Source organism: Herpailurus yagouaroundi, unplaced genomic scaffold (assembly GCF_014898765.1).
Source record: "Herpailurus yagouaroundi ecotype Mexico unplaced genomic scaffold, PumYag 28, whole genome shotgun sequence".
In the NCBI taxonomy this organism is placed as follows: domain Eukaryota; kingdom Metazoa; phylum Chordata; class Mammalia; order Carnivora; family Felidae; genus Herpailurus; species Herpailurus yagouaroundi.
Window position 1 is genome coordinate 117,962,499 of NW_024412376.1, and position 19,351 is coordinate 117,981,849.

General features: G+C 34.6%; 1 protein-coding gene across 36 annotated transcripts in view; it reads right to left on the reverse strand.

Annotated features, from left to right (window-relative positions):
* Positions 1-19,351, reverse strand: part of ADGRL3 (adhesion G protein-coupled receptor L3) — an 842,607-nt gene that overhangs the window by 82,893 nt on the left and 740,363 nt on the right. For all 36 annotated transcript variants that reach the window (XM_040482516.1, XM_040482575.1, XM_040482534.1 and 33 more), the window contains 3 exons: positions 18,071-18,291; positions 6,405-6,471; positions 4,253-4,344 (listed from right to left, as the gene is read on the reverse strand). In XM_040482516.1, coding sequence (XP_040338450.1) covers positions 4,253-4,344; positions 6,405-6,471; positions 18,071-18,291 — 380 coding nt within the window. The remainder of the gene's footprint in view (positions 1-4,252; positions 4,345-6,404; positions 6,472-18,070; positions 18,292-19,351) is intronic.

Below are 19,351 nucleotides of genomic sequence, written 5' to 3' on the forward strand. Positions count from 1 at the left end.
CCAGTCAGAGTGGCCAAAATGAACAAATCAGGAGACTATAGATGCTGGAGAGGATGTGGAGAAACGGGAACCCTCTTGCACTGTTGGTGGGAATGCAAATTGGTGCAGCCGCTCTGGAAAGCAGTGTGGAGGTTCCTCAGAAAATGAAAAATAGACCTACCCTATGACCCAGCAATAGCACTGCTAGGAATTTATCCAAGGGACACAGGAGTACTGATGCATAGGGGCACTTGTACCCCAATGTTCATAGCAGCACTCTCAACAATAGCCAAATTATGGAAAGAGCCTAAATGTCCATCAACTGATGAATGGATAAAGAAATTGTGGTTTATATACACTATGGAATACTACGTGGCAATGAGAAAAAATGAAATATGGCCTTTTGTAGCAACGTGGATGGAACTGGAGAGTGTGATGCTAAGTGAAATAAGCCATACAGAGAAAGACAGATACCATATGGTTTCACTCTTATGTGGATCCTGAGAAACTTAACAGGAACCCATGGGGGAGGAGAAGGAAAAAAAAAAAAAAAAGAGGTTAGAGTGGGAGAGAGCCAAAGCATAAGAGACTGTTGAGAACTCAGAGCAAACTGAGGGTTGATGGGGGGTGGGAGGGAGGAGAGGGTGGGTGACGGGTATTGAGGAGGGCACCTTTTGGGATGAGCACTGGGTGTTGTATGGAAACCAATTTGACAATAAATTTCATATATAAATAAAAAAAAAAACAAAAAACAAAAACAAAAAACAAACAAACAAACAAAAAAAATGGTGGCAGGGGTGCCCAGGTGGCTCAGTTAGTTAAGTGGTTCAAGTCACGATCTCATATGAGTTGGAGGCCAGCCTTGGGCTCTCAGTTGAGAGCTCAGAGCCTGGAGCCTGCTTTCAATTCTGTGTCTCTGTCTCTTTCTGCTCCTCCCTTGCTCATGCTTTGTCTCTCTCTGTCTCTCTCTGTCTCTCTCTCTCTCTCTCAGAAATAAATTAAAAATAACTAACTAACTAACTAACTAACTAACTAACTAACTAACTAACTAAATGGTGGCAGTGAATAGGGGGAGAAGCAAACACATTTTAGATAAAGGAGAGATCTATGTGTGAAAGAACATGCATAATGAAGGCAGTAAATATTTGATAATTGAATGAATGGTTGTAGAAAGATGTTGACTTTTGAAAGGTCTTATATGTTGGCTTTTTGTCCTCAATAAAGTGAACAATCTTAATAAAGTGGCTCATCTTAATCATTTTACAAAAATACAAAAAAACCCAAGAAAACATTATTAAATTTTATACCCTGTCTTATATACTGAAAAAAAGATTATCCAGATAAATTTATAAATTTATAAAACTTATTTACAAATAAATACTCTCATATCACCTGTAATATTTAAAAATACATTATTATACAGATCCTTGTGAATTTTTCAAAATAAAAAGGATGACAGGCTTTGTGCTTTCCCTAGTGATAAAATCATCATTACCTTTTTAAAATTCTTCTTTCCTTACCAATTATGCCCTGTTGATTTCTTTACAAGTACTTCTTAAATAGTTAATATATTTTAAATAAAATGAAATATCCTTCAGATTCTGGGAAGTTTGAGGAATATTTTCTTGAGATTGCTTTCTTATTTTCCCTCTCCCACATGCCCCTGTGTCCTGCAAATGGCCTTCTTTCCTACTTGATAGAGGAGAGTGGGCAGAAATTCCTCAGTTTACTGCCCTGCCCTGCTTCTCCACCATATCTACATCATATATATTACTTATTTCATCCAGTCTCAGTGGAAAAGAACACCCTTTCTTCTCGTACCTAGGTAGAAAAGCATCCTTCACGTAATCTAATAGAGTAGAATTGGTCGACCACTATTCTGGATCTCATTCTCTACAATTCCTCAAGTCGCAGCTATAACAATGATTCCCTTTCTTATGTTTCTAACCACTCTATTACTGTTCTTCTCCATCAGCACGTCCATACCCTGTGTTTTCCATCTCAAAACTACCCCTTCTAATAACTACTTAATTTCTCTTCTTGCCTTATTGACTCTTTAGAAAAAATCATCAAAGGCTTGTATATATATTCCTCTGCTCATTTGATGGTTGGCTATGTTTCATTATTATACCCATTTTGTCTTATTTTTATTTTTACAAGTAGGTTATTTATTTATTTATTTATTTATTTATTTATTTATTTATAAGTAAGCTCTGCGTCCAATGTGGGACTTGAAGTCACAACCTTGAGATCAAGAGTCACATGTCTACTGACTGAGCCAGCCAGGTGCCCCATTATTGTACTCATTTTAAAAGGACAGGAAGGCTTCACAAGGTTAGATAAATTTTCCAAAGGCTATAAACTATAAAGCAGCTTGGACAGAACTTAAATCAAGATATTCTCATTTAAGGCTTTACTTTGCTTTGTAATATAAAGCTTAATGCCATCAATGTCATTCATGTAATTATTGCCATTTGTGTGTTTGTTTTTTTAAGCAATAACATCATAAAGACTTGACCCATATCTCATTAAGAAATATATATGAATAATTACAGAACAAATTGGTCTTTTAAAATATGTGACTATAATAAGCACAAGACCTTTTTTTGCTGATTTTTTTATGTTGTAAAAGCTGTTACATAGATACCAAAGTATTCACTTTTGATAGTACTTTAAAAACAACATAAATGGTAATAAAGTATTACTTGCAGTTTGCTTTATACCATAAAATAAAAGAGAAAAAGAAGTTATCATTTACACTAAAGTAATAAAAGTATGATATGGCAAAGAAAACTTATTTTATAAGCCTATTTATTTATTTACTTACTTACTTACTTACTTACTTATCTAAATTCAATTTCATCAGGAACAGACAGTCCAAGGAACGAATACTACAGTTTAGAAGGGCAGTCTAATTGTATATAATTCAAGAAAGTAATGACTATTATCACAACTAAGTAACATTACGAACTACAAAAGTCTACTACTCATTGTAGATAATTCTTATTTTGCTCCATTATATTATTTCTCTAATTTCTTAGCTATCCTTTTCAGTAAATTTAAACAGATGATTCCTTCAACAAAATTAACCACTTAGTGTCAATACACTTTTGTCACTAAAGTCTTTAATGTATTGCTTTACTCTATAACATTCATTAAAGGCCTACTATGGGCAAGAAACTGTGTCAGGCACTAAATGTAGATGAAAAATGGGTGACATAGCTGCTATCTGAGGTAGTTCGAGGAGAATGTTCAAAAGTCACAGGTGACCTCATGAAACGTCTGAAAGTACATTCATTTAAATAAAAACATTTAGCCAGGTTAATACATAGCACAGGCAAATTATATACAATTACAATTTAATATGTAACATATATTAATGACTAATGTACATCTCCCCATTACAATCTCTCTCAAGTGTCCCAGCCTCTGAAGGGACAACATAAAAATTTTGGTTATACTGAGAAACTATTTTTCTTTTCAGAAAATGTAAATTAGCTTCTTTTGTATATATATAAAAAAGTACTACTAGTGTGGAAAGGAATGTGAATATTTTCATATCTCTGCATGGCAAGGGCTTTCTGAGCATAGAGAAATAGAATTTGGATTAAAGGACAAACCTTGGAAGTTAAAAGATGGCTGAGTAGATAGAGAGACTTCTGGAGTGCTTTACCTCCCAAGAGGGAAGCGTTTACATTTCAAAGGGGTTAAAGCCTGGAGCTATATATTTATATACCATAGGACTTTCCATGGGGAGTTGGGTTTTCTCTTCCTCTCTCAGAAGGAGAGGGGGGCCAGCTTCATAACAGCTCCTCTACAATTGCCCAGATTAATAATCTTGGGATTCTTCTCCTGTGGTGTAAAATCTCCCTTGTGCTGCTCACAGGGTCACCATTCTACTCTCTTCACATTGCTCTGAAGGGGGAGATGGGGTGTTGGTAACTGATGTGGTTACTGCTCCAAGAAATAACAGTCTATCCAGATACAGAAACTTTGTATTGGCTCAGGAAAAAAATAATAAATGTACATCTTAAGAGCTTCTCATGTTGAAAATCAGAGTTTTGGGAAAAAGTTTTTTTGAAGACAAAGCTTCATTATACTTATTTTCAGGCAGATCAGGTCATCTCAGTAGTCAATAAATGATCTTATTCAGCAAAGACAACACATCGATCCTCATCATTCTGTCACAAGATTGCAATAGAATTAAAAGTAGGGATAATTTAGAGTACCAAACTTAGGATGGCTAAAGAAAACAAAAAGAAAAATCACTTACTTGATATTATCAAGGCAGCCTGATTCAGGTTTCAGAATGGCAGTATGATGAAACATTTTATATAAAGCAATCCCAAGGAAGATTACATTAAGCTGTAATGTAAAAGGTACTGTTATGTAGCATAACTGGAATAAAAAAAAAAAAAAGTAAGTCTATTCTCCATAACAGATGAGTTGTTCTGGGAAATTAGCTCTCACTATACTTATAAAGGAATTGGATCATAGATGATTCCCTAGTATTTTAGCAAAGGCAAGAAGCCACTTTAGGGAGTTGGGATACCAATGAGTTACAAAGCACCATTATGCCAAAATACATACAAATAAAAAATCAGCAGCAGTTGGAATGATGCTGTGGAAATTGTAAAACAACTCAAAGCCAGGTATATGTTGAAAAAAATGGGCATCTGGGTGGCTCAGTTGGTTAAGGTTCCAACTCTTGATTTCTGGTCAGGTCACGATTTCTTGGTTGGTGAGTTCAAGCTCCATGTCAGGCTCTATGCTGACAGCATGGAACCTGCTTGGGATTCCTCTCTCTCCCTTTGTCTCTGCCCCTATCCTGCTTGTGCATGCGCACGTGCTCTGTCTTCTCTCTCTCTGTCTCTGTCTCTCTCAAAATAAATAAACATTAAAAAAAATAAAAACCAAAAAAAAATTATTCCAGGTGTGTTATTATTTCTGCCTTCTGAACGTGGCCCCAAATTTACTGTTTGGGGATATATTTTGTGAACACAGCCCCAAATTTACTATTTGGGGATATATTTTGAAATGTTACATTCCAAAAACATAAATACTAAAATCAATAATATATTTTTGAAGAGCTAGATCAAAAGGATTATAAAATGGTGGTAAATTCTAATGCTACAACAAACTAGCATTAAAGTCCAGAAAACACTCAATGATACCGTTATATCACTAGAATCACCAGAGAGAGGATAGAACTTAAAGCAAAACAAAACAAAAAGTTCCAGTGTAAATTCCACATATTACATATATACAAACTATAGAAAATATATTGAACTGCCCTTTGTGACCTGGTTTGTTTTAATATGTTCCAAAATTTAGGATTGGTGGGGTCGAGGAAAATCCAATTATAAGCCCTACTGAAGTTCTCTCAATAATACAATTCTACAATCCTTTATCAAAGCCAAAAAGTCTGAAAAGTGAGAGTATTAAAAAATTAATTGAGTGTCCAAAAAGCCTAACCTTAACTAAATCTATTTGGTGGGAAAACTGAACTTGTACTGACATAGGGTTCTTCTATCTTTATTCCATTTCCTTTTACTTTCCCATTTTTTTTTTTCTGCTGAATTATTACTGTTTGGTTTTAGAGTCCTACCTCGTCCCTACTGTTGATATTCATTGATGTGTTTGCTTTGGGCAACTGTTTATTCTCTACTAGGAATTCTATCTAATATGCAGTACATGTACCATATTGTCTTTCTGACGTTTGAAAACTTTCTGAATTCTAAAATATGCCTGCTTCAAAGGATTTCAGATAATGAATTGGAGATCTATATCTTATTCAGAATCAAGAGGCCATTTTATTTGGAGAATGACTTTGTATTATAAAATGATGGGTATATAAATAATGCCAAAATAGAAACTAAATTACCATAAATAATTCATATTTGAAATCAAGATATTATGCATCTAAAAATACAAAAAGAAGTATGATTCCAAACACTTGCGTAACTTATTTGTGCCATTCTTAAGTGAAATCCTTCTGAATTTTAAAGTTTTTGAGATTTATATAAAAAACAAAACTGGAAGGAATAGTAAGGTATATTGCCATATTTCCAATTTCTGATTTCATTCATAGTTCAAATTATGTAAATGAAAGACATTTACATTGTGAAACTTGAAGTCATTGCTGTTCAAAATCCTACAAAGCCAAATAGATTATGTTGGATCGGGCTCCTAAGGAACTATGGTACTGCATAAATATTTGCAAAGGCATGTTTTCTACTCCAACAGTGTTGATTACATTTTTTACAATATAAAAGTAGACTCTAATGAGTGTCTAATTGCTTGAGTCATATACGGTCAAAAAGTAGATGCTTTTCCCAAATTCACCTATGTAAATTAAAGATGGCCAGATCATAGAAATTTTATTTTTTGACCTGGGAGACACATAGTTAGTGAGGAGTTCTTACCATAATTATCAAGGTCGCTGGTCCTATAAAGCTCCAAATGAAGTAGGTGTCAAGTCGGAGCCAACATCTGCAATGAAACACAAGGGAGAGAAGGGATTAAGGACTGGGTATGGGACATACATCAAAAGTGAGAGAGTGACAGAGAAGAATGTGAACTGCAAAGCATCCCACTGGGAGACAGGAAATATTACATTGCTTGTTCATTTAAATGCTGAATTATGTGCCCAATTTCTGACAGCACTATTGATGGAGTAAGATAATTACCCCTGGAGGAAGCAGGGAAAAAATGGCACTAGGCCTATTTGCTAAGTCCTTTTGTGTCTGTCATAGGACCCTTAAAAAAAAAAAAAAGAAAAGAAAAGAAAGAGAGAAAAAGCCATACACATAGCCATTAAATCGAGTAGCTTTAAGCTATCCTTTTCTCTCCAATTATAGTGCTACATAACCTGTCTATCAGCTGTCAGGCAAAGTGACATTTTCCTGTCAAGAAGATCTGAGGAAATTCAGTACAAAGAAGAAATAAATTTGGTATCAGAAGATTGAAGTTTAATTAGGTTGGGCAGCCAACCTTTGAGAGTTCTTGAGTCTGAAAAAGTGCATTGTTACTGCCAATGCTTCTGGGGTTGCAAATGATCCTTAGCATCCCGTGAAGTTGATTCATGACCCAAAAGTAAATTATTAATCACTTAATTTCAGTCACATTTAATACTCCCCCAATTCTTAAAGCCTCTGGGAAATTACATTTTCATTCTTCAGGATGACAGGAAGACAAAATGGAAGTGACTAGTTATGAGAAAGATTAATGTAAATTTTGAACAAATTACATTTGATGTTAAAAATCATATCTTGAATTATTTGCCATTTTGCTATATTTGAAGAATAATCAAAAAAGAAAACACCACCAGTGGAAAATATTCAAGAGTGGTTTGCTAAGTAGTCTAAAACTGCAAGTCCAAAGTAGATAAGTATTTGATTATTATGAAAATGTTACTTAAATCTCAGCAATAATGGACTACCAGAGAAGGTATGAAGAAAGGAACTTATCAATCGGTAAGGAATGGATCAATCAAATGTTTTCTATTCATATGAGGAAATGTTATAAAACAGGTAAAAGGGAGGAGGTGGATTTTTATATGTCAACAAGAGAGATCATAACAACAAATGCCTTACACCTTTGAACATGCAGTTCACCCTTGAACAACATAGTTTTGAAGTGTGTGGGTCCACTTCCATGTGGATTATTTTTTGATAAATACAGTACAGTCCTGTAAATGTACTTTCTCTTCCTTGGGATTTTCTTAATAACATTTCCTTTCCTCTAGTTTACTTTACTGTAAGAACACAGTGTATCATATATATAACATATAAAATATGTGCTAATTGACTATTGATATTATCGGTACGGCTTCTGTCTGGTCAACAATAAGCTATTAGTAGTTACGTTTGGGGGGGATCAAAAGTTATATGCAGATTTGGACTGCACAGGGGTCAGCACTCAGAGCTCTTCAAGTGTCAAGTGTATATTTAAAATATTACTTATATTTTTGACAGATATACACACACATATAAGTAATTTTATTTAATTGAAAGGGAAAAAATCAAACTCATATTAGTGTTTGCCTCCAATATGAGAGTAGGAGGACTAAAAGTGGACCAAAGGGCTTAACCATATGTTTTATCTTAATAATTACTGGAAACAACATGCCAAAATACAACAGTCTAACATCTGAGTGATTGAGGCAGTGATGTGTACTGTTTTTCTTTTGACTTTTCCATAACTTAATTTTTTAAAAAAGATTAAATCCTAAATTTTTGAGCAAATTAAAAATAACCATATACTCTGAAAAGATCAATTTTAAAACAACAAAAATCCAGCTTTCTTCTACTAAGTTAAATATATGTAATTTCAACAGAAGTTTAATATTTGTCCTCCAAAAAGAAACTGACTACAAGTTCATATTTTTTTACATAGATGGATATTTTTTCCTATATTCAAGATAAACATAACAATCCTACTTGAAAAAATGCTATCATGGAAACAATAAACACTTAAACTGCTAGCTCTTAGCTTGCTTAATTAGTTATCTGTTTGTTGGTCTGTTGTCCAAAAACTGTGATCATGGAAAATAAAAGTATGGTGGTGCCAACAAGCAGAATCAAACCAGAAAATTCAGGTTTGAAATATGAATATTATCTTCATGCTGACCACAGGGTAGTTTGCTATCACCCTAATACAGGTGTGTGTGTGTGGAGGGGGAAGACCAGAACAGAGGAAGTATTCATGAATCTCTCTTGGTTCTCATCAAAGACCATATTTTCCTTCAAGACCTCAAGATAAGAACAATAAAAGACAAAGCATGGACATTTTCCCATATTAGCACACACACACACACACACACACACACACACACACACACACACACAGTCCAAGAATGCTGCTGAAATTATAACATGATACAATACTAATAAATTTTGTAATGACTGTTAATAGTATAGCCCCTGTTGTTTTGTAGGTCAAACGTGTTTTTGAGAGCTAATTTAAGACATAAAACACATCTTCAAAATCTTTTTAAAAGAAAATGTGCTTCAAGAACTTCTGAAAAAATGTTACTCTACAGGTTAAGGATTCTTATAAGGATAATTTAAATTATGTTATTACAGAGTGCTTTGGACTAGGTAGGGAATTTAAAAATTTTAAATCATCTTACCAAATGTGTTGTTAAAATGAAATAATGCCATTAAGTTTTAGCCTTACAAAGCTTTACTTTTTGGAAAACAGTCTCAGCAAATGCTTTATTTGGAAATAAACATGCTTTTGGCATAATGATCTTTAAATGTGGAACTGAAATTACTTTAGAAATTATTATTTTTTTATTTTTTAAGAAAATGCTACAATATCTATTTGGTGTAATAGATTTAAATTCCCTTTGGAGAGGATCAGTGAAAGAGGCAATATGAAACACTTAAAATGTACTGAGTAAATCATCCCTTCTTGAGCACTCTCTGGGCTTGACTATCTTCTGGAAGGCAGTGTGGCAAAAATCCCTTTTCTAATTCGATTGCCATATGGCCACACCTGCTGTTGTTTTTGGCCACATGCTGGTTTTCTCAAAGCTTTCTCTCTTTCCCATTAACTACCTTAAAAGTTTGAATGATTCCTGCCCCGAGTTCCCTGTGCCAATGTTGAAAGAATTCACCTGGCTTTAAGGTAAAGGAGAGTATTATGTCAGGTGTTTATTACATGCATGGACACATATATCCCATGTCATGGTATTCAAGAAGTCTAGGCCATTCAATGTGATGTGGCTATAGTGAAAATGCTCAGGTTAAGAGGAGACAAATGTGAGAGGAACAACTTACTTCATGAAGCACAATAAAGTCCAGCTTGCAAATGGATAGACAGACCTGTTATTGAAGAATATGATTTATCTGAAAATTGCCTTCATCCACTAAGCAATATTTAATTTGTGACGCCATTAATGTTAATAGACCATTCTTGCTAATTTTTAAGATATGTCAATTTCTTTTTCTAATGAAATTCAGTCATATGAATGTAATTTATAAAGGATGTTTATACCAGTACAAAAGAGATGGCTTGCAGTTGAAAAAGCAAGTACATTCTGACCTCACTACATGCTTATTTGAAGTCATGTTGAAAAATATTGTGAGGTCAGATATATTTTGGAATTCAAAGGAGCACTTGTCATATATCATAAACCTTGACTTTTTTCCCATTTGCCTAATACAAAGAAGTCATAAAAATTATCTTTTTGTAGCATTTTTCAAATTGTAAAACCAGAATATATTGTTATATATTTGATGAAGTCTTACTATATTAATACAAGTTTACTGATTAAATATTCAAAAGAACGGGCATATTGCAGAATTATTCTCTTCTAAAATGTAAGAAATCATATTGCAAATTAAATAATAAAGTGTTGATATCGGATCAGTCTTCCATGAAAATGTCAATTATCAATCCAGCCTTTATCCCCTTCATGTATACACAGAAATAATAAAACAAATTAATTTCTCAAAACAAGACAAGAGAAATAGACAAGAACATACTTCTAAAGCTTATTTTCTTCTACTATTAAATTACCATTTTATTATCATGAGTCATTTTAAAAAATGTCTGATTCTGTATTTAGAAAACTGGTAAGTTAATTACCCAACGTATATTAAGTGCCACCTAAAACATTTGTTTTACAATGCTTTTAGATTTCAGTAACATTATCAGAATCTACTTCCTTATGTCAAGTTAGCATGTTTAATATAGTGTCATTAATATGCTCTGGGACATTATATTTTGTTGCCTATTCAATTTACTCTTATCCAACTAGATATCTGACTTTTCTCCAGGGTCTGAAACAACGTAAGTTAACAATGGTGTTTTCTTCACTTCTACTCGACTCCAAATTGCAGACTGAACCATCCTTGGTGAGTATTAAATGTAGCCAATAAACAATATTTGGCTACTACTAGATCATAAAACTTACAAGGCTTAATTATATCAGGTTGTTTATGAGAGTTTGTATAATACATAATATTTCTTTTCTCTGTAACATATGCAGATCTCTTTATATTTGTACTACAAATATCTGGCAAGATTGAGAGAGAAAAGAAGGAATAAAGAGAATTGGGGCAAGAAAAAAAGGAAGTGAAGGGGAAAAGGGGCAAATATATACTTCAAGCATAATAACTTTGGTTCTAAACTCAGTGCATAGTATGTCTGTTAAGATTTTTTTTTAAGTTTATTTATGTATTTTGAGAGAGAGAGAGAGAGAGAGAGAGAGAGAGAGAGAGAGAAAATCCCAGGCAGGTTTCATACTGTCAGTGCAGAGCCTGATGTGGGGCTCTAATTCATGAACTGGGAGATCATGACCTGAGTTGAAATCAAGAGCCAGATGTTTAACTGACTGAAGCCACCCAGGCGCCCTTGTTAAGACTTTTTTTTTCCCCTGTTCAGATTTTTTTTAACGTTTATTTATTTTTGAGATAGAGAGAGACAGAGCATGAACGGGGGAAGGTCAGAGAGAGAGGGAGACACAGAATCTGAAACAGGCTCCAGGCTCTGAGCTGTCAGCACAGAGCCCAACATGGGGTTCGAACCCACGAACTGTGAGACCATGACCTGAGCTGAAGTCAGACGCTCAACCGACTGAGCCACCCAGGTGCCCCGCCCTGTTCAGATTTTTTAATGCCATTTTCATCACAGCACACTCATGCATCTAATCTTGAAATACTTTGTGAGCAAGTATATGAACTGGAAAAAATATTGGCAGAGTGATGCAGGAATGGAGTGTGACCAGTGGTAGTCAAGACTAGCATTTGTGGTTCACCTACAGCTTGGGATCGCAGAATTCAGCACTAGATCTCATAGATGAAATGCAGGTTATATTATCTTCATGTCCCCAGTATGTTACTTGAAAGATAAATGTTTCACCACTTCATCAGCAAAATACATCCTACACTTTTAGGGTGGACTACAAAGGTTAGAAAAGCTTTAATTTATTATTACTAACTGTTGGAATATTTCCCATGGTCCCACATTGCTTAAGTTAATCCAGGCAACAACATAAGAATTGTAATCACTACTCTATAAACGGATGCTTTTAATACAATTTATTGTACTAAATTAGAACAATGTTGCTAATCATAAAATCTGTATTTCTTTATTTGTATCAGACAAATAATAGTACCAGTAATAATAATATTTCTAATTCAATAAATGCTTATATATACCAGATAATTTACATATATGCTTACTTATATATAGGGGCGCTAGGTGGCTCAGTTAAGCATCCGACTTTGGCTCAGGTCATGATCTCGCACTTTCTAAGTTCGAGCCCCACATTGGGCTCTCTGCTGTCAGTGAAGAATCCACTTTGGGTCTTCTGTCCCCCTCTCCCTCTCTGCCTCTCCCCTGCTCACACTCTCTCAGAAATAAACATTTATTTATTATAAATTTAAAAAGATATATATATATATTCATACACATACACATATACATATCTATTTAATCATATATACAAAAACACATATTCTCAAACTTTGTAATAGTTTTGCAAGGTGCTTATTGATTGGAATTATAGATTGGAGAATGAAACTCTGGAAATCTAAGTGACCTGTCCATAGCTACAGCCCCTGAGGTGGGGCTGGAGCTCAAGGCCCTAAGATCTGAGTCACATGCTCTACCCACTGAGCCGGCCAGGAGTCCCCATCCAATTCAATGTTATTTAGCTGGGCTCCTTGTTTAATAATATTATAATCTAGTATTTAAAAAATATCAAGGGGCTCAGTTGGTTAAGTGTCCAACTTCGGCTCAGGTCATGATCTCTCAGTTCATGAGTTCAAGCCCTGAGTCAGGCTCTGTGCTGACAGCTCAGAGCCTGCAGCCTGCTTTGGATTCTGTCTCCATCTCTCTGCCCCTCCCCCACTCGTGCTCTGTCTCTCAAAAATAAATATTAAAAAATATTTTTAGGGGTGCCTGGGTGGCTCAGTTGGTTAAGCATCTGACTTCAGCTCAGGTCACGATCTCACAGCTCATGAGTTCAAGCCCAGTGTCAGGTTCTGTGCTGACAGCTTGGAGCCTAGAACCGGCTTCAAATTCTGTGTCTCTGGCTCTCTCTGCCCCTCCCCCACTCATGGTCTGTCTCTCTCAAAAATAAATAAACATTGAAAAACAATTTAAAAAAATCAATACTCACTTTTCTACCCAAATGATTACATGGGTTGAATAATGAAATGAAAATAAAAAACTGGGGGTGGGGGTTTTTAACCAGCACAGGGGAGACTACCTCTTTTAGAGTTGTTCTTAAACTATTGAGCTAGGGAGACAAATGTAAGACTTAATAGATGATTTATAATAATTTTCAGATCATAAAATTTGATTTCAATTATTTTTAAGACCTTGGTTATGCTTCTAGTACTCAATGATGTTCTGATTCACTATAAATGTTTATGACCTAATTGACATATTTCGGAAACCCCTTACAAATACTCAAGCCCATGTTTTAAATCTTGGACTATTCTTTGGGCTTTACTCGGTTCCAAGCCCTCCCTCCTCCTGGAACCTGCTCCCAATCCTTTTCCCATCTACCCATCATGTTAACCACTCCTTTCTCTTATATTATTTGATTGTGAGGAAAGTGGTATAAACTATAAATGTGATTTTCTCTTTAAAGAAAATTTAACTGTTAAAATGGTTTGCATTTTTTTGGTAATATTGAGGTAATTAAAATTTACATGAACTAATTAGTTTCAGGTCATAAAATAAAAGTATCTAGCACAAAAATTCCAAATCAGCCCTGTTTAAATTATCGTTAAGTCAATGCCAGCCTTTATTGTCTGACAGTATCATTTATTGGATGACGTCACTGAACGTGCATACGGATAAGAGTATAAGAGAGACTAAGAGAAGAAACAACAACAGAGATAAAATTGAATAAATGCCCATTGTTAACAGTACAATTTAGAATGTAGTCCACCAGCTGAGAGTTACTTATTTTTTTAAATGACTATACTGATCTTCTAAAACTCATTTTTTGAATGTCCAATTATTGTGACTAAATATAATTCTAAGTACATTCTCGAGAATACTGTCAGCACAGATAAAAAGATTTCACTAAACCATATCAGAAAATAATAATAAAATTATCTTACAAGCATTGTAAATTGATGGCAAACTAAGCAACTTCTCAAAAACAAATTATGTGTGTTTTGTGTGTATGTGTTTAGTAATCAACAACCCTAACAACATTTCATAGAAAAACACATCATTACACATCAGCCAGATGAAATATGATAGTTACCACTATCTGCATCAAAATAACATTTATTTAACCTACAAAAGTAATTTTATCTCTGATTTTATCTCCCATTAATATGCTTCTCTATTTTTTAGAAATGTAAGCAATTATTACTACTACTACTATTATTATTATTATTAAAGTTTTCAGAGATAAAATCTCATTGGCAGTATAGTAAAATATAAGTACATTAAGAGGAGAGAAAAGGGAAAAAGGTTTATTATTATTTGGATTACTATAATATATATTCAATGGTTTTATTCTAGATGTACTCTGAGTGGTTGAAACTGAGGAGTAAAAACTTAATAATAAAGTTCCAATAATAAGTGAAATAGATTTCCTAGACATAAAAATTCAATGTATTGAGCTTAATAAGAATTTACAGAAAGTGGCTGATAATATGTTCTGAATTCTGGCTAATTCCAATTTATTTAAGACTGGATTTGTATTAAAAAAAAGTCAACGTAGCATATAAGAAGGGGCCGCTGGTAAACAGACAAACAAAAGGAATAGTGCAATTGAGATAGTAGATTTACACACAAAAAAGAGGAGATGAATAGGGAGTCAGGAATGCCATCCAAAGTCAAATAAAAGCAATGAACAATAGTAACAGAAACTGGAACAACAAAGACAGATTTGATAATAAGGAACAAGATATATAATTCTATACATAGAAATCCTTCGAGTTGTGTAAAAATTCATTGCTTAGATTTTTCTTTGAGAAGATATCTTGATTAAACACCTGATAGAAAACATGATCTGTTCATTTCAGCTTCTCAAGTAAATACAAATGACTGAATAATGTTTCTTTCTCCACACCTGCTTCTTCAATGGGCAAAATAGACACTGGGTTGGATGAATTCCCAATCGGTAGAAGTTAAACATTTTTTTCCCATGTATTCTGAAGGTCTCTCTGCGGACAATGTATTTAAGATGCACAAAAGAGCCACCAAATGCTCTATGCCTGCCTATGATAGAATTTTAAGCAATTTTCCTTATTCTCCTCTCTCCCTCTTTCATCTATCCTTCCTTTTCTCTATATCTGCTTTGTTGCTCTTTGTGTTGGGAAAAATCATAATTGTGGAACCGAACTATTATCAAGGCTTATTTTAAATCAGTGCCTGGGAAGTAAATTAGCCTCTATTCCCACACAGTAATAATGTCAGTAAATGAGAGCTTCCAGTTATGGTGCAGGAAATTAAAGCAATGATGGCCAAAGATTGAACAGTCACAAGAGACTTACATATTATTGATTCTAAGAAAAGATAGATTCCTACTATCCAGAAAATGACATCTGTCTCAAAATAAATGACTAAAACACAAAGCAAGCAAGTCTGAGTTAGTTTAGTAACAGGAAAATTTGGAAATATCTAAAAAGAAAAAAATAAATAAAATAAAAGCATATCAGGAACTGCAAGAGAGTAAAATGAAATTATTGAAAAGAATATTCGAATGCTATAAGGTCACAAATAATTACATATCATTCAATTTAATATCTGAGAGGGGATGTACATTAATTAAAGTATAAAATCCGATGACCTAAGTGTAGTGACTGCTAGAGAGTTCCTTTTTAAGTTGATGAAAACGTTGTAAAATTAGACGGTGGTGATGGGTGTATAACTGTGAATGTACTAACATCTACTGAAGCATACACTTTGAAAGAGTGAATTTTATGGTATGTGGATTATATCAATAAAGGTGTTATTAAAAACAACAACAACAACAACAACAACAAACTTTTGATTTAATCCCCCCACCCCTAAGAGGTCTTTAGAGGCAAACATTTTTAATGTCTTTAATCCTAATTTGTTCTACAGTGGTCACTGGGATCCACAAAATGAACTCAGACTTGACCACAATTCATAAAGGTCAGATTAAGAAATTATTATTGTTGTATTTAGACAAATGGCCTCATATAGCCTTCACCGTACTCCGGGCGGGGGAGGAGGGGGGGGGGCAATCAACAGAAGTGAGACAGTCTTCTTTCAATCACAGTGTTCGTGCCTCGGAACAGACATGTATTCCACTTTAACTGTGCTCCCAGTAACACTTCTGCTTGTCTTCTCTCCTTATGAATTCTCTCTTCTGGGAAGTGAGCTGCTTTATTGCCAGCATATTCAGGCTGCTGATTGCTGGTGGCAAGTCATGAAATTTGGCTTATTAACTTCTGTACAAATTGATGTTATCTAACCTCATCTGAGCCTTCACTACTGCTTGGAAATCTTATTAATGTCTAATTGGCTCCTTAACACATTTTCCATAGTGCTCATTTCAAGGCTTTTCAAATCTCCTGTCCTCTCCAAATGACCTCACCTATTCACTCAGCTGAAGTCAGGTTCTTCTGCTTGATGGAAAAGTTCTTCCACTTCGAAATTTATCTTATCTTTTCTTTCCTTCATACTCATCTCAGAAGAGAGGGGTCATTTTACTCTTCCCAAAACATCCTAGTTTAGTGGAAATAAATCTGACCTGTTTTATCACACACATCTGCCACTAACTAGCTCTAGCATCATGGGCCAGGCAATTAATTAACTGATCTTTGATTTTTTTTTTCATCTGTAAAATTAATGTCTTGGACCACGTGAATTCCAATGCCACTTTCATTATTAAATAAGGTTTTCCTAATCTTATGTACAATCTTATGCCTTTCTATCCCCCAGGACCTTTCCTTTTCATTCAGCCTCTCTCTATATTAAATACAAATGAAGCATAAGGTACTTTCTCTCTATTAGTCTCCTCCTATCAACTTGATTCTTCCCACCCTAGACATTCTTCGGACTTTATTTTTAAAAATTCTTCTTCACTACTGTTATCATGAGTTAATCCTTTCATTATTTCTCAAACTTTTTCAGGGTGCAGGTAATACTTGAAAACTCTACTATCTTGCTATTGACTTCTCTCTTTGAATCTTCCAATTTGGTTTCTGCTTCCAGCACTAGCAAAATAATTGTTGCAAAGGACAAATCATTTTTCCTCAGTGCTTATCCTACTTGAATTATCTTTGATATAGAACACTACAGATGGTGTTCTGAAACACCATCCTGAAACTGCCTTCTCGTTTTCCTCATGATTCTCTTTCAAGGCTCTGGTCACCTCTCGCCTTTCTCTATTTTTATTTTCCCGCCTCAATCTATGTCCTAAATGTGGGTATTCATCAGAGATCTATCTTGGTCTTCTTTCTAATGTTTTTCTATTGAAACTTTCATTCATGCTCAGGGTTCCAACTGTTATATTGATGTGGATTACAAAAATATTTTTCACTGAATTCCTTTCCAGTATGTTGGACATCTCTACATGTATGTCTCACCAATTTGAACGCACACTGAAACCAAAATTCATCTCTATGACCCAATACTCACCTAGGGAAAAAAAAAAAGGGAAAAATACAAGCTGGCCCTGTTCCTATTGTCTCTCTTTCTGTTAATGATATAAATTTATTTCCAGTAACTAGAACTGACAGGTAAGGAAGAACAGAAGCCATTAATATCAGGGACTACACTGTCCTCTGAATACACAGTTTCTGACATAGCTAGTTCTACATTTGACAAATGTCTCAATGCTCTGAAAGATATTAAAAATCATCTTCTTATAATTACTCAAGGGTATGATGTAGTTGTGGGACAATTAAGTTCTTTTCTAACAGAATCATACTGAATCTCAAGGTTTTTCCTCTTTCTACCTCATAACAAAAGTATACTCATGAATTGAATTACTCCCATTTGCTTCTCCAGTTCAAATACCTATTGCTATGAGGTGATATAAAGACCTTAGCTTCCAAGAAAATACAAGGCATTTATTTCAACTAGATTTCAAAAGAGAAAAGAAAAAGAAAAAGGAAAGAAAACATAAACTCACACTTTATCTGTTCCATAACTCCTGTAGTCTACCGCCGCGGACACAGCCACTATGAGCGCAGGCATCCCATAGCCAACCAGGTAAAAGTATTTCCTCCGTGAATGCTCACTCTCAAAAACCTCCACCAGCATAATATAGAGTTGCACTCCCTCCAGGAACATCCAGGTGAAGGCCGCCAAGAAGAAGAAATGTAGTAGGGCAGCAAAAACTGCACAGGCAATCTAGGAAAGAGAACAAATGATTTGAATGACAACCAAACGAAATATCACCAACTACCATAACATCAAAACAAATATTTATCAGGGCACCTGGGTGGCTCAGTCAGTTAAACGTCTGATTCTTGATTTCGGCTCAGGTCATGATCTCATGGTTTGTGAGTTTGAGCTCCGCATTGGGCTCTGTGCTGATGGCATGGAGCCTGCTTGGGATCCTGTCTCTCTCTCTCTCTCTCTCTCTCTCTCTCTCTCTCTCTCTCAAAGTGAATAAAAATAAACTTAAAAAAAATTTTATCAAGACTGCGGTAATACAATAGGTCTGTCAAAAAATAACCTAAATAAGGTTCTTAAATTTCAGATATTAAAACCTAATTAAGTATAACCTACCTTTCAAAACTATATTTAACATTCTACTAATAATGTCTTACAGATGACAGCATAGTATTATAAGGAAAAATAATAAAATTTAGGAAAAAGTTCTAATAAGAGCCTAGTTATTGATAATTATTTCTGAGATTAAAGTTTTAAAAATATAACTATGAATTATTTTTCTTGGCCTTAATCATGGGTGTTCTAACATATTAAATTCTTCAATTGTAAATGAAAGCGAAACATTAAAACCAAGGAGAATAAAAGCTCTTAAAATTCAAAACGAGGGGCGCCTGGATGGCTCAGTTGGTTGAGCATCTGACTCAGTCTCAGCTCAGGTCACCATCTCCTAGTTCCTAGGTTGCAACCCTGCAGCGGGCTCTGTGCTGATGGCATGGGGCCTGCTTGGGATTCCCTCTCTCCCTCTCTCTCTGCTCCTCCCCTGCTCATGCTTGCTGTCTCTCTCAAAATAAATAACGATTAAAAAATAAAAATAAAATAATTATAGTATTTTGTGATGGGATCACCAATTCATTATTATTATTTGCTTGTTTATTTCTTCCCTGCTTGATTTCAGAAAGGATTTAAGGTGGCATTGGGAAGTTCATACTAAAAAGTATAAAAGTAGGTTTAAAATAAAATAAAATAGAAGGCTCCAGAGTACTTTCTTTCCCTCTATTTCTTCCTTTCTTTTTCT